This window comes from Puma concolor, chromosome B4 (genome assembly GCF_028749965.1).
Source record: "Puma concolor isolate L17-30 chromosome B4, mPumCon1.1.hap2, whole genome shotgun sequence".
Lineage (NCBI taxonomy): Eukaryota > Metazoa > Chordata > Mammalia > Carnivora > Felidae > Puma > Puma concolor.
The window spans coordinates 128327676-128350883 of NC_141673.1; the positions used below are offsets into that span (position 1 = coordinate 128327676).

At 38.1% G+C, this 23208-nt stretch overlaps 1 protein-coding gene across 1 annotated transcript; it reads right to left on the reverse strand.

The window, feature by feature from the left end:
• Positions 1–1786: 1786 nt before the first annotated feature.
• On the reverse strand, positions 1787–1983 carry LOC147579498 (thymosin beta-4-like). The gene has a single exon (XM_086715146.1). It carries the CDS (start codon positions 1981–1983, stop codon positions 1807–1809), a length of 177 nt encoding a protein of 58 aa, XP_086571272.1. The 3' UTR covers positions 1787–1806.
• Between the last annotated feature and the right edge of the window lie 21225 nt (positions 1984–23208).

A 23208-nucleotide genomic window follows, 5' to 3' on the forward strand; every position in this document is an offset into this window, starting at 1 on the left:
TAATTCTCAAATAATTATATGGCTCTAGTGATAATAAACCCCTATGGTTGCATAGTCTTAAATTTGTTCTAAATTCTTTGGTCTCACATTTCTTAGCCCGAATTTGGCAAATTTTACAGACTTTATCATAATTCTATTTTCACATCCTACAAGGCTCTAAGTTTCTACCTTAGTATCAGCACACTTCCATTTACAGGATTTTACCTGTCACAAAATGAAGTGACCCAATGTTGCCACCTCACCCTAGGAATCAGGAAAACATTTACAGGAATACATCGGTGTTTTACCATGTGTCCCAGCACTCATCCGTCCCAAGTATCTGCAACTCATATAAAAGCCTTATGTTTGCTACATGGTTCTTTTTATTTTTGAAGATCTAAACAAACCGTACAGTAGTCTTTTAAGTCTGGAATTAAAGAGATAGAGAGAGAATGCTATCTGATTCTACTACCATGTGGGGTAGAGATAAATCTCAAGTTTTATTTAATAACAGAACCATTCCTTACCCTTAGCTGTAAGTGCTTATGGTACTACAAGGAAATAATAAAATACTGACTGAAAGGTAGCACTGAGGGTTCACGCCAGAGAAGGATGTCTAAATGGGTTGTCAGGACAGAGAACTGAAGACAGAAAGTGAAAACTGGGAGCAGGGACGGAAGCTAAGAGGTAGGAGCTCCAAGAGGGTAAAATAGGTATTGTCTGATGGTAGTAAAAAAAAAAAAAAAAAAAAAAAAAAAAAATAAGGTGGAAAAGCCTGAAAGAATCCCAGAGACAGAGAGTTGTGCCTGATGCTGAACTTCTATACGTTTTGTGTGAGAGAGGGATGGACCCATTTAAAAGCACAACTAGGGGCGCCTGGGTGGCGCAGTCGGTTAAGCGTCCGACTTCAGCCAGGTCACGATCTCGCGGTCCGTGAGTTCGAGCCCCGCGTCGGGCTCTGGGCTGATGGCTCAGAGCCTGGAGCCTGTTTCCGATTCTGTGTCTCCCTCTCTCTCTGCCCCTCCCCCGTTCATGCTCTGTCTCTCTCTGTCCCAAAAATAAAAATAAAAAAAAAGTTGGAAAAAAAAATAAATAAAAGCACAACTAAAATAAAGCTGAGCATAGCTTTTGATTATTCTGAATCCACTCTCTGTGATTGATTGATGGGTCATTTATTTAGATAGAACTTTCTCCAACACGGTTTTCCTTCCTCCCCAGGTTTTAAAACTTTTTATTTGCATAATTTAAAAATTGTGGAGATGCCTGGGTGGCTCAGGAGGTTAAGTACCCAACCCCTAGTGGGGGTTCAGGTCACTATCTCATGGTTCATGGGTACAAGTCCTGCATCAGCCGCCTTGCTGATGGTGTAGAGCCTGCTTGGGATTCTGTCTTGCTCGCTCTCTGCCCCTCCCTTGCTTGCATGTGCCCATGGTCTCTCTCAAATAAACTTTCAAAAAAAAAAAGATTAAAAACAATTGTGCATTCCAGTAATTAAGATCCTTTGAATGAAAGAATGGGGCTCTAATTAAACTGCATTTTACAGCCTGCAGGACACCTTGGACCAGCTTGGTTTTTAGTCTTGATTTCGCTGTCCTCTAGCCCAGCTTCTTCCTTCACCACATGAAAGTTCTTTTCCTTCCCTGCCAGCCAGACAGGTAGAAGGGAGAGGCAGGCATGGCCTTTCTTGTCAGTGGTTCTGGATTCTTTGAGGCGCAAAGGGGCTAACACAGTCATTGAAACTGGGTCCAGGCTCTTGGCATCTTACAAAGTAAAACAAGAAGGCAATGGTTGTGGGATGGATAGTGCATATTAGCAGCGGACACCTCATTATAATCCACCTGCTTGCTTCTCCTGTTCAGTCATCTCTTTGGAAGGCAGTGGATTTTTCTCTTGCATTTCTGTCTTCTTCAATGTCGATTTACTGAACTTCTCAATCTCAGCCCTCCTGGGTTTGTCAGACGTGGTTGCAGAGGAAGCGGACCGAGGCATGGGAGAGAGCGACATCCCCTCTGCGCCGTGGCCACTGCCGAGTGTTTCCAACCAAGTTTTTATTTACTTTTTCCTTATCCCCAATCTTTGGAAAGAATTATTGAGCGCTGTTATTCCAATTTTGGGTGTGAAATATACTAAGCATGACCCTGACCTGGGCAGCATGGTTCTTGACTTTGCCTTATGAGTCTTCTGGCCCCCAACTGAGACTGTGAGATGGAGAATTCTCGGCCTTTGTTTTGGAATCACACTTGACTGTGGCCATAGCAGATAAGGATTGCCAGACCTCACAGTGGCCTTGAATCTGTTTCCAGTTCCTCAGCCTGCTGATCCTGATATGCAGGACTCTGGCTGGGGATTCTGGAAGGCTGGCCAAAGTGCTCTATAGCCTATGTAAAGTTGACTGTACTGTTCTGCTTAATAATGTAATTTAACTGTATTTTGGAAAATAGAATTACTCCTCCAAGCAAACAGGAATAAGTACCCATCAGAGAATAATTGAAATGCTTATCACAGGACCAGGAAGTACCTCCGCCTTGTGCCTCCTGAGTCTAATGCTGAGAGCGCAGTGCTACAAAGATGTACACACACGTTATCAACAATACAAAGGATGGAGGCAAAGAGGGACAGGAGGTGTCAGAAAGGATAATAAGAAAGAAGTACTTAAATGGAGACTGAACCCAAGAAAGAGACTGGGAAAACCAGGAGGAAGTCCTTTCTCTCTGTTCAGAAAGGCACTATTTATACTAAAGGTCTGGTCCTGGTTCAGTAATTTTTCGACTTTGATGACCAAAGTGGGTCAAGTAGACCTCAAGTAGAAAAACACACCCCTGGTTGCCATTACCCCCTTTTGCCTGAATTATCTGGACCTTTACTTTTCCACAAAGTCTTGTGCGGTATGTTCTGGGAGAGAAATAGCAAGAGAGAAATATCCACCGTTTCGCGGGGACTTCTTACCCAGCTAGTGCAAAGACAATGGCAAAATGAAAGGGAGGACCTGAAGGAAGGAGCCCAGCAAACTTGTGCCATGAAAACAACGCACAAATGATTTAATACTCAGTAGAGAAAACCTTGGGAATTTACTTGTGCGCGTTTTTTTCTAATGGGATACCAGTCAGGAATAAAAATGATACCCAACTTCCCCCACAAGTGCATACAGAGATTAGCTAAACTTGAATCAAAGCTGTAGACACAGGAAAAAATAGTCTTTCGATGAGACGTGGGGGCGACTTCTTAGACCTAACTGTGGCGCCCATCAACAGGGCAACCAGGGGGAACCCACAACTTCTCTGTGCTTGATGTGAGGGAAAGGTGAGGGAAAAAAGAGGAAACGCCCAATCTGTGATTCATGACAGTTCTGTGTGCAAGGTACTGTTTTTGTAAAAATTTTATGGGAGTAAGAAGTCTTGGCAAACATGAAACAGCAAGGAACTCTCATCATCCGTGATCCAAATATTAGAAATCTAAGCATTTTCCATTTTGGCCAATCGGAGGATACCTTTGCCCCGGCAAGGATCCAAGAAAGATGCAAACATCATCTGAGAGTAAATAGATGGAGAGAGAAGAATCAAGGGATCGTAGGTCGATGGCATTGGAAGACCTGTAATTCTTTGCAACTTCTATTGGTATACAGCAGCTGTATTGATACACACAGGCGCACTTAATAAAATAACAATAACATACAAAATTGTCTGTTTATTCTTTGTTGAGGTTTTCTTTGCGCATAACATTTTCACTGACTTTATTTGAGCCTGTGAGGAGAATCAAATTATGCTTATTAAAAATATGTGTATTTCTGGAGGGATATGCATTCCTATAACCTTCATTATGATGCTCTTAATTAACCAATATGCCTCATAATAAAGTATCTAGCTGTCACCAAAATCAACACTTTTCAGTTATTAATAGATTAAGGAAAGAATGTTAATTTCTTCAAGCTCCATTTCATTTGGTCTCATTACTTCAGGAGCCAGATGGTTACAGGGCTGGACCTGTCAACAGTTACTGTGAGAAAGAATACATTCAGAAACACCCAACTGAAGTATGAATAACAGCTGAAAAATGAATTCTGGGGAAGCTGTGCACAATGCAGAAAGTGGGGCAGAAAGTTATTCTGCTGAGAAATACAGAAAATTATGAATCAGGTCTATTTTAATTGATGGCATTTTTTTCCCCTGAACACCCTCTCCTTACCTGCTCCCCCCCACCCCATTCAATTTTCTCCCCCCCCCCCCCCAAATAACAGCCCCACAGCTCCAGCTGTGCTGTGAAGCAGCTCTCCATTTTTCAGGTGTCTGATGATTTCTCTTGTCCCTCGTGCTGCTGGGATTTGACAGCTCTCCTACACTGTTGGTTGATTGATGATGTCAACTTGGAAGAGACAGTTCCACCCGCAGCCAATTTTGTCAAGATGTTTTCTTCTTTGATTTTAAAAATTCTTTCTGAGTGCTTCAAAAGGAAACCGCCCTGAAGGTCACCTCCAGCTTGGCTCCTCGGTCTGGTCTGTGGCTGACTGTGTTGTAGGATGTAAAATGAATGAGGTAGTTGCTTAGACTATGGTACCTGTTGGGTGAAACAATGTCTAGGTTTGCCGACAACTTTAAGGTTCTGTCGCTCGGTAATTCAACTGGGTGATGGTCCGTGTTCAAAGCCAGGAGACAGGATGTTGGACTCTGAGACCATACTTGGGGTGAAGTGTCTGTGCTTTGGAGCAAGTCGTTTGCTCAGAGTACACCACGGTCTCTGTTACCGGCCAAAGAGGATCAATATTTTTTCCTTGTGAAATTTTTTGTGATGTTCAAGTGTGAAGTGTTACGCAGCTCGCGTATCTGTGCCACAGTAACTCACCTGGTACTGTTTTGTGTTTCTAGTCCTTCTTAACCACAGATGTGTCCCAGCACTTGCCCCCTGGTGGACCTGAAGCCATTTGCAACCTGCTTGCTTGCTTGCTTGCTTGCTTGCTTGATTGATTGATTTAAAGGAGAGATTCAAGTAGCACAGATTTGCTCATTTCTGGTCATTAGTACCTCTAAGCCTCGAGACTGGAAATTTTAGCCTTATAGAGCTTGAGGGAGTCCTAGAGCTTTCTTGTCCGAAACTTGCACTTTATATGAGCAAACTGAGAAAGACCCATGTAAGCCCCAGATGAATTCAGAGCTGACCCTAGGCTATGAATCTTATTAAATTAAAACGGTTACATCTCATTGTAGATCCTAATCTATGACATTCACTTAGCTATGCTTTTATTGATTATTTTTTGAGAACCTACTATGTCCTACGTACTACCATAGCCATGAGGGGATACCTGATGAGTAAGCATATCACCCATTGGTTATTTCCAGCAACCTTTTCAACTTCTATAGAAAAGTAACTTTAGAAATTAACTTACCCTCAGGCAATTGTTTCATTCTTAACAACAACTTAATAAAAGAGTGCGTAATTAAAGATAAGAGTATATTACTTTTAGGATATATTTTCCTCTATATAATGAAAAACAATCCCATTCTGTGACTCTTTTACCCAGGCTGATGATCTGAACTTTAAAAGGGCGGGGGGTGGGGGGGAGGCGGCGGGGAGAATCTAGTTGAACTGTCCAAAGGAAAGAAATTCTAGTAGATCTGAAGAGGAACATTTGCTGTCCATGAACTACTTAACACTTCTCTCTGAAAGGCACCAGACTCTTCAGTCAGCTCTGTTTCTCTTGAAAGTTTCTCTCCTTCTCCCCAAATTGATTGAGAACCAATCTGCTAAGAAAATACAAAGGTGTGAGCAGAGGATGCTTGGTTCTAAATGAATGGTAGGCAAACTTACTGCAAAATAACCTCAGAGGAAACTGTCAATGGGACACATTATTTTTCTCCTTGAATTCAAAATGATAATAGGTATCTTTGAGTACCATGGTACAGTAAGGTATATGCCTCCAGGTAAAATGATTGGCTTAACTGCGTAGAACAATGCCAAAATGAAACTTCACCCTTAATTCTAGGCATTAAAATTAAACACATAGTCAATAATCATGGCACAAGACAGTCCTCTTTCTAGTCTTCCTTCTGGGCCAGCTGTATTTATCCTGAGAACTCTAGTGGCTCATCACTGGTGTAGACTAAGAACACCACTGGCAGACTAAGAACACCACTTGTTTGGGTAACAAGGAAGGCAGGCATGTCAGGACCTGGAAATGTTTATTTGTATAAGAATTGAGTACCCTCTTGGGAGAGATCCCATCTTAATGGTGGAGTGATCCCTGCATATTAAGTTTAGCTCCGTAAAGCGTCTCAGCCATTGGAGAGCAGGGTAACTCTTAATAGAGTACATTGTTTGTCACCGGTATTTTCCCAAGCCAATTCACCCACCTGCATGTCCATGAGACTTGGAAGGGGAGCACTAATAGAATAAACTGAATAAGCCATTTTCTCACAAGCTTGTTGCAGTCATTGGAAATCCAAAGCATCTTGGATGACAATGAAAGTGAGGCTTTCTGTTCCTTTGGGCATTGGGTATTTGACAGACACTGGGCTCCAGCTCATGATTCCAGCCATGACTCCAGTTTCAATGAGAGTTGGGGTCTGTGCTGTTTTTGATGTTTGCTTGTTTGTTGTGGTTTTTGACACTATCCATCACCCATAGCCTCAGCCGCAGCCAGAGGCAGTGCCTGGTGGTGTTGGATGCTGGAACAAGGGATGACATAGTCTCAGACTTTCTTCGGCAGGGACCTTCCGCAAGAGCAGGAACAAGGACTCAGCTGCCAGATCCCCAAAGAGGATCCGAGGAGGAAAAGAGAGTGGGAGGTGCCTCTCCCTTGCTCAAGGGATTTGTTTGTGAGGACGCAATAACAGATCCCTTGGGGTTCCTACAAATCGCCAGGGGAAGAAAGTGGAGACTTGGAAGAGAATAAAACATGTTCCAGAAGTTTCATTGTTGGGGAAATAATGCCCAGGAAATACTATGAAGTGGCCCCATTTTATACTTAGAATGCTGTGACCTGGAAATTAAAACAAACAAAAATCTTCAAGAGACAGTAGAGTAGTCCTTTATAAAAAACAAAGGAGAGCCACGATTTCTATATTTAGTCTTTGTTATGCTTCTAACTACCAGACACTGGAAAGGCCACTCTGTTTTTCGATTCACCATGTTAGAATGTTATAATTGGGTATTATTCAGGAACCATCTTTTAAAGTCCTATAGCTATAGCTATTTATTCTCTACTGTTTAGAAAGAGGCCTAACCTTCCCCTCAGCTTGACTAAACTTGGGACAGCTTTCTTCCTGACTATAAGCCCCTGACCTCCCTTTACTTTGGCATTTACTTTAGAAACATTACAATTGTAAATTCTTTATCTACCCCTTTGAGGTATAAATCTCTCGACCTCTAGCAACTTTTAATCCAGGAACATCTTTCTCAAAGACCTGAGAGCCATCCTTTTGAGATGGAATCCTCAAGAATGATGGCACCCCATGTTTCAGCATCTGATGTCCATAAGCACCAATTAGCAAATCCTGGTGGCCTAATCTCTCCGCTAACATTCTCTGGTATTTTTTCCCTAGCTTATCCCAGTGCTTAAAGATCTTCCATCTTTGGTTGAGTGGAATTCTGTGTATTTTCTCTCCCCTATTGCAGTAGTCTGGAATAAAGTATTGCTTTTTAAATTCTGTCCAGGGCAATTTTTCTTTGATACCCCCTGTAGACCAGATTCTTTTCTCTGTTGTTTAGACTAATCCTGGCCAGGGGCAGGAGGGATTTTACCTGGTGTAAGAGCCCCTTGTTGCTGTTCTCACTCTGATATAAACAAACTTCCATCTGGTTGCTAAGCTCCAACCTGACCCTCATTCCCCTTGAGATGTCCTGTTTTTATAAGACAGATTTGAGCTTGGTCGGTGTTTCTCAATTTTTCTTTCTGGGAAACTGCCTGGTTTTTGCCTCATGTCCTGACTGTCCCCCTGTCCTGATATGTATCAGCTCTACATTGTTCTCTTCCTTTCTGTGGACACTTCAAAGCTTGTTATATCAGCTTGGGTTCCATGTTGCCTGCCTGGACTGAAACTGGGCATAATGTTGAGACCCTCTGGAAGCAATGTTTAACATTTAAGATGGTAAAGATGCCTTGGGCATTTGCAACCAGGTTACTTCTCCCTGGCTCTCCTTATCTTGATTCAGTGAATTAGTCTAATTAGTATAATTCCAAATCCTTGCTCCTGCCTATGTGGCTTATTTTATTGTGATTTAGTGAAATTTTCTCTCTTGACTTCTGAAGTTTTTGAAAAGGAAAATTAAGTGGCCTCTGGGTCAGACTTTAAAAGGTAGATTGGGGCATCTGACTGGCTTAGTCAGTAGAACATGCGACTCTTGATTTCAGAGTCATGAGTTCAAGCCCCATGTTGGGTGTAGAGCCTACTAAAAAAGTAAAATAAAATAAAAATAAACAAGGTAGATGATGAATATTTATTACTCTAATCATTTTAACATCCTATGGAGGAGATATATTGCTGCCCTCAATTTAGAGATGAGTAAACCAAGGCTCAGAAAATTTTAAGCTTGTTCAAAGACATGGAACCAGGGCACAACAATATTGTTGAATTTTTCTAAGTGCTATTTTTTTTTTTAACTGGAATCCTCCTGCTTCTAAATCTTGTGCTCTTTCTTCCGTACCATGCTTAATTCCTTCTGGTTGTAAACAGTATTAATGAAATACCTTCACAAAGTTTTCAGGGAACGAATGTAAAATTCAATTCAGCAATTTAAGATATTATTTTCAGTGGAAATTGACTAAAATTATAAAGCATTATAGTATATATATAATATATGTTATAACATATAATTATATATGCCACATATATTTTGTAAGTTCCACCTGAATACTTTGGGAATCATTAAAAACTGGTTTTGGTGAGTCCTTTAGTAAATATTTTAGAATTTGTACGTGTGCTTTTTTATACATATACGTCTTGTTTTCATGGGAGGTATTTTTCCTTAGCATCTGCTTCTCTCGCCCCATCACATGTATTCTCCCACACAGTTTACTCATACTGTATTATGTCTTTGTATTAAATATCTTTGCTTTCTATTGAGCTCTTTTCTAGGATTCTACCATCATGTCAGTTGCCTTTAAAATCCCAAGATGAGCAGTATTGTGCTTTTTGGTTTATGTAAATCTGAGAAATTTGGGGCAATAAAGGAACATGGTCTTGTGTTTCCTGAGTGCCTTGTAATTTCCTGGCATGATGGGCTTCTTCCCGAGGGCCTGTTGCCAGCTCTCAGAAATCTAGCCATTGGGCCATTGGTTTTAGGGCACTGCTTCCTTCCTCCCTCTAAAGTATGAGGATCAAGGATACATTACTGCCCTCTGTTCACAGTTCACTTGAAACACTGCTCCCTAACTCACTTTCAGGCAGGAACGACACCGGCTAGATCACCTTAAGATGATGTATTAGTTTCCTATTGTCACTATAACAGATTGTCACAAACTTAGTGGCTTACAAGAACACAGATTTTTTATTTTACAGTTCTAGAGGTCAGAAATCCAAAATCATTTTCACTGGGCTAAAATGAAGATGTCAGTAAACTTTCGTTCCTTCTGGAGAGGCCAGCAGAGAGTTCTGGTTCTGGTTTTTGTTGTTGTTGTTGTTGTCGTTGTTGGGTTTTTTTGTTATTTGTTTATTTATTTTTTGCCTTTTCAAGTTTCTAGAGATCACCCAAGTTTCTTGGCTCATGGCCACTTCATTTATCATCAAAGCCAGTAATAGAGTATATTCTCTCCTTTCTGACCTCTGTTTCTGTCCTTATATCCTCTCTCTCTCTCTCTCTCTCTCTCTCTCTCTCTCCATGACTCTTATAATGCCACCTTTTTATAATGATCCATGTGGTTATATTGTGCTCTTCAGGATAATCTGGAATAACATCTCCATCTCAAGATCCTTAACTGAATCACTGTTAACAACTTCCTTTTACCATATAAGGCAACATATTCATAGGTCCTAAGGATTAGGATATGGACATTATTGGGGAACTATTTTCAGCCTACAGCAAATGGTTTCTCCTTTTTTTTTTTAAGTTACTTATTTATTTATTTTGAGAGAGAGAGAGAACGAGCATGCAAGCAAGGAAAGGGCAGAGAGAGGCGGGGGCTGGGGGGAGAATCCCAAGCAGGCTCTGTCAGTGATGTCAGTATAGAGTCTGACTCAGGGCTCAATTCCAAGTGCAGTGAGATCATGACTTGAGCCAAAATCAAAAGTCGGATGCTTAACCAACTGAGCCACCCAGGTGCCCCAAGGGTTTCTCCTTTCTAATGTTGATGACAAAACTGGTAGAATAAAATAGCCTAACCTATTTTTCTTTCTTTCTCTTCCTCTTTCTCTCCTTACTTTACTTCTTTCTCTCCTCCTTTCCTTCATATGCTCCCTCCTTTCCCTCTCCCTCCCTCTTTCTTTCAACATTAGATCTGATCCTACTAGAAACAGTGGACTTCAGGGTGTTGGAAAGATTAAATGGAATGATGAACTATAAACTTTGAGCCCTAGTTCTAAGTCTCCCATGGTTATTAAAGAATCAGAAACATTACTCTTTTTCTCTTTCCCTTAATTTATTACATGGCATTATTTTCTAGCTTTCTTTTTATCAAATTCTGGCTGGATTCCTCAAACAATTCCTCAAAAAAATTTTTGACAGTTGAACATATTCTTTCTTAAATTTTAACATGTCTTAGGGGATAATCAGTAGTTTTCAAAAGCTTATACAATAACTCCAACTGTATGCATTTACCAGATTACTTGTTCCAATTCTTTTCTGGAAACAAATACGCCATAAGGCCAAGGCACTTCTAACAACCTGGATCATCTGGAACTTTAAAATCAGAGAAAGAGCTGTTCCCATCGGTCCTAATAAGCAGATGAAAAATAGAATTCTCCAAAGGTCTTTACCTACATACATTTTAAAATTTCTCATGTCAAAAGAAACCTCTTCTGCCTTTAATATAAACAAGGGACAAAATTAAATGCAAAAGAGTCTGCTAATGCAAGATTGAGATTCTCAGAGGAACATCAATTTTCCCACATTCCACACATTCTGAATATTAAGGTATCGCATTTAATACAGTAGCTAGTTCTGAATACCACAGTATTTGAGGTATAATGGATACAAACGAAAGGAAAGGCAGCCAGTCTTACTTTTTTTAGTATGTATGACCAAAAGAGTCAATTCTTGGTTATTCAGTCTAATCATTGAATGTTAGTATGATCTTTGTCTCCCTTGCTTTCCCCTTCCTTTTCTGCTGTCCCTTCCACTAAAGGACCCTTAAGCTCAGGGAAAAGAAAGAAAATAAGAGTAGGCAATTTGTTTTCCACTTCCTTGTTCAATTACTGGTTTGGGAAATGTGGACGCAGGGCCAGGTTGAAATAATAATTAATCAGGAAATATTACCCATATCTTGTCCCTTGAGTAATTTACCATAAAAAATTTGGTTCTTAGGCTTTCACTCTTAAATGGTTCCTTAAAATGGTCCACAAACAGACATCTAATATAATTTCCTCTAAAACCATTAGAATTTTTAAAACTTTTATTTTATTTTATTTTATTTTATTTTTAATTTCAAGGAAATGTTTTTGTAAACAGGAAATAGGATAGAGGCAAACTCAATGGACCATTTACCCGAAGTGGAAACAAGCACAGGCCAGATGAAGTAATTCATACACTCTGACTTTACCACACTTCCCAGGTTTTAAGAAATACAGAGAGAATTTGCAACAAAGATGCTGTGGAATATCAAGAGCAACACTCTGTATTTATACAGCACCTTTCTTCCAGAGAGTTCAGAGTGCTTTATAAACAGTATCTCATTAATCTTCACAACCTCCCTATATGGAAGGCAGTTTCAGCTATCATTACTCACATCTTTATCAACAAGGAAACAGTTGCCTGCAGAGTGGCTAAGCACCTTGTCCAAGGTCACTGAGGGAGTGAGTGGCAAAGCCAAGAAGAAAACTCAGGGCTTTGACCTTCCAGTTTAGTATTCTCTCCAAGAGGCTCCAGTGAAGGAAGAGCAGCTTCTAACATGCATATTCATAAGTCTCCCAAAAAAATATCTAGCATTTCTCAATATTTTCATCAGCCCAACTTTGATGCTAATTGGTGCCATTTGATATAAAAATCCAATGGTTGTCGTAACGGGGAAATATTCAAACCATACTGAGATAGCCCACAGGTCTCAGTCTCTAAGCTTCCTGAATCACCTAGATAATAGCAGTCGAATACCTCATTGGACCGATCAGGTAACAGAGCACTGAGGAGCACACAGTGGCCACACAGGATATGAAGACCCTGCTTGAAATGACTAAGCTTTCAGTCTCCTTCCCAAAAATAGGTGGTAATGCCTGTTCGAGTAAATTGTCACTAGTTAGTTCGATAAACATTTCTTTATTATTTGTCATCTCCCAAAGCTCTTGTCCAACCATGCCATTAGATTCAATCATAGCATCTCCTTTTCCTGGACCTCTCATTCACTCCTCCTTGCATGGCAGACATGTTCTAGTCTTCAGGTAACAGGTTAACTGCATCTCCTCAGAGAGGTTTTCCTGACTCTTCCAACAGGTTTCCCCTGGTTGTTGTCAGTCGCATAACTCCATTTTTCTTTACAGCATTCATCTCAGTTGGTGTAGTTGACCTGTTTGTTAACCAGTTTATAATCTGGCTCGCTCTCTAAACTGTAAGCTCCATGGAAAGCAGGAACATTGATTATTTAATAGTGTGCACACAGGGAATATAGGTAACCAAAAGGGTGACAGCCCTTAGCTTCTCTTTCATCCTATATAATATAAGCAAACTGACACCTTTTAGCGTTGTTGCAAGAATTAAATGTACAAATAGACACAAAACTGCACCACACAGTGTTAAGCACATATATTCAATACATGGTGATCTGAAAGTGGCATTAGATATCTGTGGATTTAACAATGTGCAAGTTATTGATTATTTTGTCAAATGTGAATTTTTTTGTGGAGCAGGAGTTGAATAAGCCAAATTAATGAGTTATAACTATTTTTATAGAAGTATATTGTGTAAAGAAAAGACATCAGAGCTAGGATTGCATAGGAAGATATAGGATTGCAGGGAGTATGTGTATGTTCATGTGTGTATGTGTCTGTGTGTATGAATTTATCTGCTGGGAGACTGAAAAATACAGGGTAAGAGAGGCAGAGCTGATGGAATGTGGTATCAGTGAAACATGAGAATATGGAGAAATTAGTCTTGGGCATAACAAAGAACAGCATCTTCGAGATGCACAGATGAATATACATGTGACAAATTATTTTTACAGTGAACATTTCCTGAGTACTCACTAACTGGTAAGCAGTAACTAAGGGCTCTCATACTTGAAAGTAAGTACCTTTATTTTCATCCATTTATATCTGAGGAAACCACAGATCAGAGGGTGACATAATTGCCAAAGGTCACACACATAAACAGTAGTATGAACAGGCTTGGCTGCTACTGTGACCCAGGTCGAAATCACACTGCTAAATTACCTCTCATATGCATACGTCAGTGGAGGCAGTTTCTAAGTTGAAAGCATTAAATCCTGATCATCTTTAATTTCCCTGGGAAGAAAGAGATCATTTTTGAAAGTGTGTGTGTGTGTGTGTGTGTGTATACATATATACATATACATATACATATATATGTGTATATATATATATATATATATATATATATATATGGGAGGGTATATATGTGTGTGTGTGTGTGCGTGTGTGTGTATATATATATATATATATAGTATTGAATATATAGTATATAGTATTGAAGAACTTGAGAAAAATTGGTAAAGGTTTAGAATAACGATCATGGGATCTGCATGAGGCTTTGGGTACCAGTACTTGTGTGTTTCCAGTATCTCCAATCTTCTCAGCTTCATGAGCAGCCTCAGTATTGGAAAGACGAGGAGAATAGTTAGATTGACCCAAGATAGGACAATTTTTGCCAAAGGCTAAGAGAGAAAAATGATGGATAGTGCTAGTAAGGAGGTGAATAAATTGGTTAACTATAAGATCTAGACTAGATAGGTAAGTATGTGAACCCAGGAAGAGACTTCTATTGCTTAGGCACAGAAAACAAAAGTCGAAGAATTGGAAAACAGTAAAGATCAGAAAGGGAATAAGGTACCTGGGGAAAAAAATAAAAGATCTGATTTAATAATTTTAGGAATATACAAAAAGTGAAAGATGACAAGACCCAGGGGAGGCTCTTGAAACTGAATTAGGATGGAGATCTCAAAATTATCCAACATGGAGTTACCCAGAGAAACTGGATTCTAAGACGAGGGCTTCCTGGTATACAAACATAAGTCGTGTGGATGTAAAGTGTGGTTTTCTGGTACAGAGGACATTCTTTGTTTCTGATGTGCCTGAATGTACCCTGGAATCCCACAAAGGAAGCTACCTGCCTTTTCTTGGTTTGTGGTTTGATAATGTTAACTAGGAAGAAGCGCTTTGTCTTTATCTCTCACGCTAGTTGGCATTCTCTTAAAACAATCTACAATTTCTGCCAAAATATGTTCAGGAAATATGAGCTACTGCAGCTTGTGACCCCTTTAGATAACCACAAACTGAATCATGGAATACAGTTCAGCTGAGTAATAAAATATAATCGGATTGGGAGGCGGCATCAAACTCGGCCATGCCGGTACAGACCTTCTTTTAACCCAGTTTAACAAGTTGCTCTCCACAAGTTATTTATTCCCCCTGTCAACATTGCTATTGTGGAAATGATAGCCATCAAATCTCTTTTAGATCCTAATCCTATTCTTTTCTCTTCTGCCTCAGGTAGCGAAAAGCCTCGTATAAACAATATCCTTTGAGCCAACCAAGTGATTTGTTTGACATTGATCACTTGAAGGAATAGCTATCAGTTAAAAAATAATAATAAATGTAATATCCTCATCATTAGCCATGTAGTAAATTCAGAATAAATACCTGCAACCAAAATTACTTTGAAATCTTATGATGCTTGCAATAGTGTAGGTGGCTGTCCAACCAGCAGTAATCTGCCATCTCACTCCAAACGTCAGTCCTAGAACATCGCTACAAGGTACTGCTATTCACATAGGTACTGAATTTTACATCATTCTAAAGCCCATTCTTAACAGAGACTCATGCTAAAAGGGCCAAATGAGGTTGGTGGGTAGGTAGAGATGATCTTCCAACTGAATCCTATATTTAATAGCAATTAAAAATTAAAGAAAGTATTGAATGCACAGATTAAAAAATGATAAGTCATAGAAAATTAAGAGTTAGTCAGGACCACTCCTAGGCAGATCCAATCTTAGGTCTAACCAAATGTCTTTCATTATTTGGTTTATATTTATGACTCTTTTTCTGTTCCTAGTCTTTTTGAGTATGTTTTTTTTACTACATGCAATATAGTATTACTATCTTTGTCCTACAAACAAGAAAAATGAAGCTTGGGAAATTTAAGTACCTTGCCCCAAGCTAGTAAGTGACAGATCTTGAATTTGGACCTGGGTAGTTGGACTCTAGAAGCTGAACTTATAAGTGTTGCGTTAGTCTGCCTATACGTGCCCTTTTTTGGAACTTGTTCTAGAACAGCAAAGAGAGACTGCTGCTCAGGAGTTCTTGAATCTTAAAATCTGATTGCCCAGAGAATTTTGGGCAATCGAATTCTTGAAGTTAAAACTAAAAAGACAAAATAGAGAGTTGTGCTTCAGAAGTTACACGTGGTCACAAAAGGTTCTCATTAATGTTGCATCAAAAGGAAAACACCAGATCAACTAAAAAAAAAAAATCATGTTTTTTTCTTTAGAGGCATCAAAAGTTATGGATGCACAAAAGTCTAAATTAACAAAATTCTGGAGTGGGAGAAGTCTTTTGTTGGTAAGCAGGGACCAGTGACCACTTCCATTGCTGGGATATTTGCAAAATCTCAGGGCATGAGCAGAGAAGGAAGTATGCCTGCCGTAAGCAGAACTGTGTTGAGACAAGGAAAAGCCAGCTAGATTTTTAACAGCTACCCACAGCCTGGTATGGCAGTTTAAAACACAAAAGATGACATCACTGATAAATTTCATCAAGCATTTAAGAAATTATACCCATCTTATACAAATGCTTTCAGAAAGAGAAGAATGCCTCCCAATATGTTTTATGAGGTCACCATAATTCCCATGACAAAATATGGCAATATAACAAGAAGATTACAGGTCACTATATATCATAATAATAGACATAAAATCCTTTAAAATTGGCAAATTGAATGCAGCAATACATAGATAATATACCCTGAACAGATGAGGTTTATGCCAGAAATTAAGGTGAACGAACAGTCAAGAAATCAATCCGTGTAATTGACCACATTAGCAAAATAAAGTGAAAAATACATATGCACTTCTCAATAAACATTAAAAGCACTGCATAAAATTCAACACTCGTTCATAATAAGACTCTTGGAATAGAAGGGAATTCATCAAATAGTGAAAATATATGATACCTGCAGCTAACATCCTGCTTAATGGTGAAATATTAGCATTTTCTTAAGATTTTGAATATGACAACAGTTTCTACTCTCACTACATCTGTTTGAAATTTACTGGAAGTCCTAGCTCCTGGAGTAGAGAAATAAAAAGAAATTTTAAAAAAAATCTAGATTCCCATAAGATTGTTCTAGAATAGCCAAAACAATTTTGAAATGAATAAAGTTTGAGGGTTCATACTATCTAATATCAAGACTTGTAAAACTACACCAATCAATACAGCATGGTATTGAAATAAAGATAGATATATATGATTAAAACAGAAGAAATATAATTTATTTTTCTGTGACTTTCTGCTATTTCCAAATTTTCTGTTATTTATAGCTTGACCAAATCACAAATACAAAATCATTTTAATATTGAGTTGTCTTGTTCATAAACATGGTATATCTGTCCATTGATTTTTCTGCTTTAATGTCCCCATAGGAGGCAGAAATTTAAGATGGCTCCAGTGACTTTAACCCCATAAGTATGTTTTTTTACACACAATAATAATAGCCATAATAATAATAATAAATCAGGTTGCTAATCAGTTTACCTTAATATAGAGAAAATACTTGGTTGTCCCTTACTTAATCATATGAGTAGAGAGTTTTCTGTGTGTCTGGGTGGTTAAGCGTCCAGCTCTTGATCTTGGCTCAGGTCATGATGTCAGCTCAGGTCACAATCTGATCTTTCATGAGTTCGAGCCCTCCACTGGGCTCTGCGCTGATGGTGTGGAGCCTGCTTGGGATTCTATCTCCCCTTATCTCTGCCCCCTTGTGTGCTTTCTCTCTCTCTTCCTCCTCTCTCTCTCTCTCTAGATAAATAAACTTAAATTTTTTTTTTAAAGAGTAGAGAATTTTCTGGGGCGCCTGGGTGGCCCAATCAGTTAAACGTCCAACTCTTGGTTTTGGCTTAGGTCGTGATCTCATAGTAAGTAGGATTGAGCCCCACATCAGGCACATGGAGCCTGTTTGGCATTCTCTGTCTCCCTCTCTCTCTGCCCCTCCCCTGCTTGCTCTCAATTTCTCTCTCTCAAAATCAATAAAGATTCCAAAGCAAAAAAAAAAAATAGAGCATTTTCTTTGGCTGGTAGCACAAAAGGAATGCAAAAATTGAAGGCATTCCAGGATTCATTGTAAGGAAGGTTCATTACTGATATTGAGGGAACCACAGAGCAAGGACCTAAAATGCAGACTCTAGTTGCTAGAGCCATCCTGGCAGACAACAGTCAGTAAGCAAATAGAGAGCTTAGCCTTCAAATGCACGGAGCTCATTTCTACCATAAACCTAAAAAAAGCTTGGAAGTAAATTTTTTTTTCCTAGGAACTCAGATAAAAGCCAACCCTGACTGATACCTTGACTTTGGCCATGTGAGTCCCTAAGCAGAAAATTCAGTTTAGCCTGCCTCTAGTTTTTACATACAGAACCGTGTGATAACACATGACTGATGTTTTAAGATGCTAAAATTGTGGTAATGTTATGCAGTAATAAAAAAATTATTACAGTCCATTAATAAAGTTTTATAATTTCTTCAAAAAGCTGCTATCTCTTGCGAGATATACTCCTAATTTATTTTTTATTGTAATTGTGTCAGGTTTTTTAATTCACATTTTCTGACTGTTGCTTATAAAGTTTCTGAATACTGATCTTATTTTCAACTGTTGAATCATCTTCCCAGAAGTTTTAATAATTTGTATGAAGATTATCTTTGAGATAATCATAAAAATACTGCAGAGGTATTGAGTTTTGCCAAATACTTTTTCTACTTTGAGTTTAATAATTATATAATTTTTCTCCTTTAATAAATGTGCTGTTGAATTCCTGAGATATACCTTGGGCATATGCATTTTCTCTTTTACATGTTATTGAAAAGGTTTCAGCAAGATGGTTTTCTCACTATAGTCATGCCTACTTTTGCTCTCCAAGTGAGAATTAGTTTCAGAATTAGTTGAACTGCATTTAGTTTTTAATTCTCTTACCGTTTGGCTCACAAATGCATAAAATTTACTCATTAATCCTTATTTCATGACACCATCATCTCTAGTCATTGCCTTCGTTTCTCACATATTTTTATTTTATCCATTTTAATAACAAACATCCATATACCCACCACACATTTCAGGATCTAAAATGTTATCAATAACTTACATCTAAACTATGTAAACTCCCTTATTCCATGATCTACTTATCCCCCAAAGCTGGCCATTTTTCTGATTGGTTTTGTTTGTTTTTTTTTTTTTGTACTTTTCATTTCCTTGCTTAGTTATTTGTTGTTTAAATACCCACATATACAGAGGCCTAAGTAATGCAGTGTTTCTCATTTTTGAATATTTAAAGAGAATATCATACTCCAAATACTTCTCTGAGACTTGCTTTTGTCACTTAGTTACATTACTAAGATTTATTCATGTTGCTGAATGTGGTTCTCATTCCTTCATTTTCACAATTTGAAAATAAACTTATCCTGGGAATATAATACAGAAGTGCACAAATTGTAAGTGTTTAGCTCAGTGAATTATCACAAAGTGAATACAGTCAGATAGCCAACACACAAATAATACAGAGGTTTCTCAGCACCCCAGATACCCTCCACATCCCGGTCATAATCAGCATGCTCCCCCTTTTCAGAGGTAATCCATTGTGCCAATTAGCAGTGCCATAGGTTAGGTTTCTGGGTTTTGCATTTCTCTGTTGTCTCATAAGACTGAGCACCTGTTCATATATTTAATGACCACTTGTGTATCCACTATTGGGGAGTGGCTACTGGATCTTTGCTAATTTCCTATTAGATTGACTAACTTTTTATTAGTGATTTGAAGGAATATTTTAAAATAAATTCTGAATATGTGTTGTTTGTCAAGTATCCATCTTGTAAATATCTCCTAATACTCAGTGGCTTGCCCTTTCACCCCCTTAATGGAGTCTTTTGATGAAGAAAAGCTCTTGCGTTTAATTAACTCTAAGCATTAATTTTTCCTTTTGGATAGGGTATGTGTATATAGGAAATTTTTCCCTACTCCAAAATCAGGAAAACAGCTTCCCATGTTACTTTCCAGAAGCTTTCTTATTGTATCTTTGCTCTTCAGATTTATAAGCTATTTGGACGTGATTTTTGTAATGAATAAGGTAAAGATCAAAGTTCATTTTCTTCCATATAAACAACCTGATGCTCCAGCATGATTCATTAAAATGGTCATTCTTCATCTACTACATAATTGTGTAACCATGCTATAAGTCGGGTAACTATATAGGTGTAGGTATATGTAAGTATATTTCTGGACCCTGTATTGTGTTATGATTATTTGTCGGGCTTTACACTAATTCTAAACTATATTCGTTACTGTATTTTTATAATAACTCTTGTTATCCAACAGAGTAAGCCCTTCAATTTTATTCTGTATATTCTGAGATGTCTCAGCTATTCTTGACTCTTTGCATTTCTATACACATTTGAGGATTTTCTTGTCAACTTTCACAACACAAAACCTACCGGATCTTGATTAGAATTATACTGAATCTATAGATTAGTTTGGAGAAAAGGCAAGTTTTTGTAATCTGATCTCTGAACACAGTATATCCTTCCATTCATTTAGGTCATTAATTTCTCTCAATAATATTTTTAGTTTTCTGTGGAGAGATCTAGCACATTTTACTATATTTTTAGAAATTTGATGATGTTTGATGCTATTATGAATGGTACCTTTGAAAATTTCATTTTTAATTTGTTATTTGAATATACAAAGTCCCTTGACACATATTTTATAAACATGGATATATCTTAGCTGCCATGTCTTAGTTCTAAATATTGCAACATGCTTATCTGATTAAGTTATAATATGAATTTATACTTTATCCCTTCTTTTGTAATTGAGGGAGCTTAGAACATTTGAACTCTATTCACTATGCTTAATTTTTGTGCTCTTGTTATCACATATTTTAATTCTGTATAAATTTTGAATGCTGGAAGCTAAGATTATTCTTTTTTACAGTCAATATTTATTTGATTTTCCACTGGTTGATCCTTTCTTTTACTCTTCCTTTCTCCCTGTTTCTCTGTACCTTAAAAGTAAATGCTGTTGTCTGAAGATCTCCTTTAGAATTTTATTATTATCATAGGTCTGCTGCTGATTAATCTTTTCAATTTTTGTCTGGAAAGTTCTTCATTTTTGCCTTCATTTTGATGGATATCTTGGCAGGGGGAGGATTGTAATCCTAAATGGGAAGTTATTTTTCTTTCATAGCTTTGTCTTCTTTCCTTATTAAGGGCTGAATTATTTTCACCCCTGAATTCATAGGTAGAAGCTCTAACTCCTAGTACCTAGTCACAGAATGTGACTGTATTTGGAGCTACAGTATTTAAAGGAGTAATTAAGTTCAAATGAGGTCACTGGGATGGGCCCTAATCCTATATGACCGGTGTCTTTATAAGAAGAAGAAATTTGGACATAGAAACAAAAGGAAGACTATCTGAAGACACAGAGATCACCACCTATAAGCCAACAAGAGAAGCTTCAGAAGGAGCCAACCCTGGCTGACATGTTAATCTTGGGCTTCTAGCCTTCAAAACTGTGAGAAAATAAGTTTCTGTTTAAGCCACCCAGTCTGTGATGTTTTGTTATGCAGCCCTAGCAGACTGATACAGTCTTCTACCACTTTTATTGAGAAGACAGTTGTCTCGCTCTTAATCCTTTGCACATATTGCATATTTTTCTCCTGGCACTTTTTAAGTTTTATGTCTTTTATTTTCAACACTTTAATGTGATAAGCATAAATATGATTTTTCTTATTGATTCCACTTGTGGTTGATAGTGGTCCTCGAACCTGTGGTTATCTTTTGTCAGTTTGGTAGGATTCTAGGCCATTATCTCTTTATGTATTGATTCTGCCCTATTCCCTCTCTCCTCCTGCCTAGGACTTCTATTTCGTGTCTGTTAAGACATTTTAAGTATATGCCACATAACTCCTATGTTCTTTCTTGTATTTTTATTCTTTTGTCTCTGCTTCAGTTTGAATGTTTTCTTCATATCTGTAATACAGTTCACCAAATTTGTGTCGGCCATGTCTAATCTGCCGTTAAATCCACCAATTTAGCTCATAATTTGTTACATTGTTCTGTTTCAGGATTGCCATCACGTTCTTTTTTAGAGTTTTCAATCCTGAAAAAATTCATAGCTATTTCAAAAACTTTGCTTGATTACTCCAATATTTAGATTTTCTCTGAATCTATTTCACTTCACTATTTTTTTACGCAGTTCTTCATCACTTCATCTTCCTTGCCTATTTGTCTTTTGCTGAAATTGAGGGATAATTAATGACATAATTTGAGATTTTGAATAATGCTGTCTTTCCTCAGAGACAACTTAGTTTTGTTTCTAGGCATTTAGAGTATAAGCAGTTCACTTTAAAGCAAATGGGGATTCCTTGATTACTAAGGTTGGTTTTCTGTCTTTCTGGGAGTAAATCTATTTCAAGTTCATCTTTATACTTAGGTATTGTCTTTTCATGACCCCAGTTGAATGCCTGAAGCTTTTACCATGACCAGTACTCCTTATAGCCATTGGTATGCAATTCAGGCACTGCTTTCTAAGCTTTTCAGCCTCTTAGCTACTGCTTTTATTTTTTTTTTTAATTTTTTATTGTTTATTTATTATTGAGAGAGAGAGAGAGAGAGAGAGAGAGAGAGAGAGAGAGAGAGACAGAGCACGAGTGGTGGGGGAGGAGCAGAGAGAGGGGGAGACACAGAATCTGAAACAGGCTCCAGGCTCTGAGCTGTCAGCACAGAGCCCAACACGGGGCTCGAAGTCACAGACAGCGAGATCATGACCTGAGCTGAAGTAGGCTGCTCAACCGACTGAGCCACCCAGGTGCCCCTCTTAGCTACTGCTTTTAAACCAGCAAATCTTTTACATGAAAAAGGAAGACCAAACATTGCACTCACCTCTTTAAATTCTGCAGCTGATGCTACCATTTGGGACTATTTTAATTTCAAGAATTTCTTAAAGTATTTCTTACACTGACAGTTGCTAAAAATAAAGTTTCTCCACTCTTGATTGTCTTGGAACACATCTTTGTTTCAATTGCATTTTGGAAGCATGTATCAGTGGATACAGAATTCTAGGTCAGCATTTTTTTCACTACTTTAAAGATATTGTTTGTTATAGTGTCTTCTGGCTTCCATAGCTCTGTTGTGAAAGCAGTCGAATACCTAGGTGCTACTCCTGTGAAGATGGGTCTTTTATCCTCTGGCTGTTTCACACTTTCCATTTGGTCTTGGTCTTCATTAGCTTGGCCATGGTGTTTTTCTTTGTATAGATCCTTCTGTTGATTCCCTTAGCTTTTTGAATTTGTGAGTTGATATCATTTATCAGTATTGGAGTTAAAATAATTTTCTTCTAGTATTGCTTCTGTCTCATTCTTTATTTTCTTTCTGGTAATTCAGCTACCTGTTAATTTCTGTTTTGTTTTTTCTATTTGTGTATGTGTGTGTGTTTTGGATATTTTCTTTATTTTTTCTTTCTTATGGTTTAGACATTCTCAATTAGATTATCTTCAGGTTCACTCATCCCGTCTTCTGTTGTATTTACTAAAATTGAGTTCAACTCTGGTCCATTCTTGTTCCCCAGGTTTGGCCCACCTTGGCTTTAGATTGAGTTGTGGTTAGTCTCATGTCCTTTGCCCTAAAATTTACATAAGAATCAGTTCTGTTCTTTGGAGATTTTGAGCTT

Coding starts and splice junctions, on each gene's coding strand:
- LOC147579498 (XM_086715146.1), bottom strand. CDS start 1,983: ATGTCGCTCTCTCCCATGCCTCGGTCCGCTTCCTCTGCAACCACGTCT.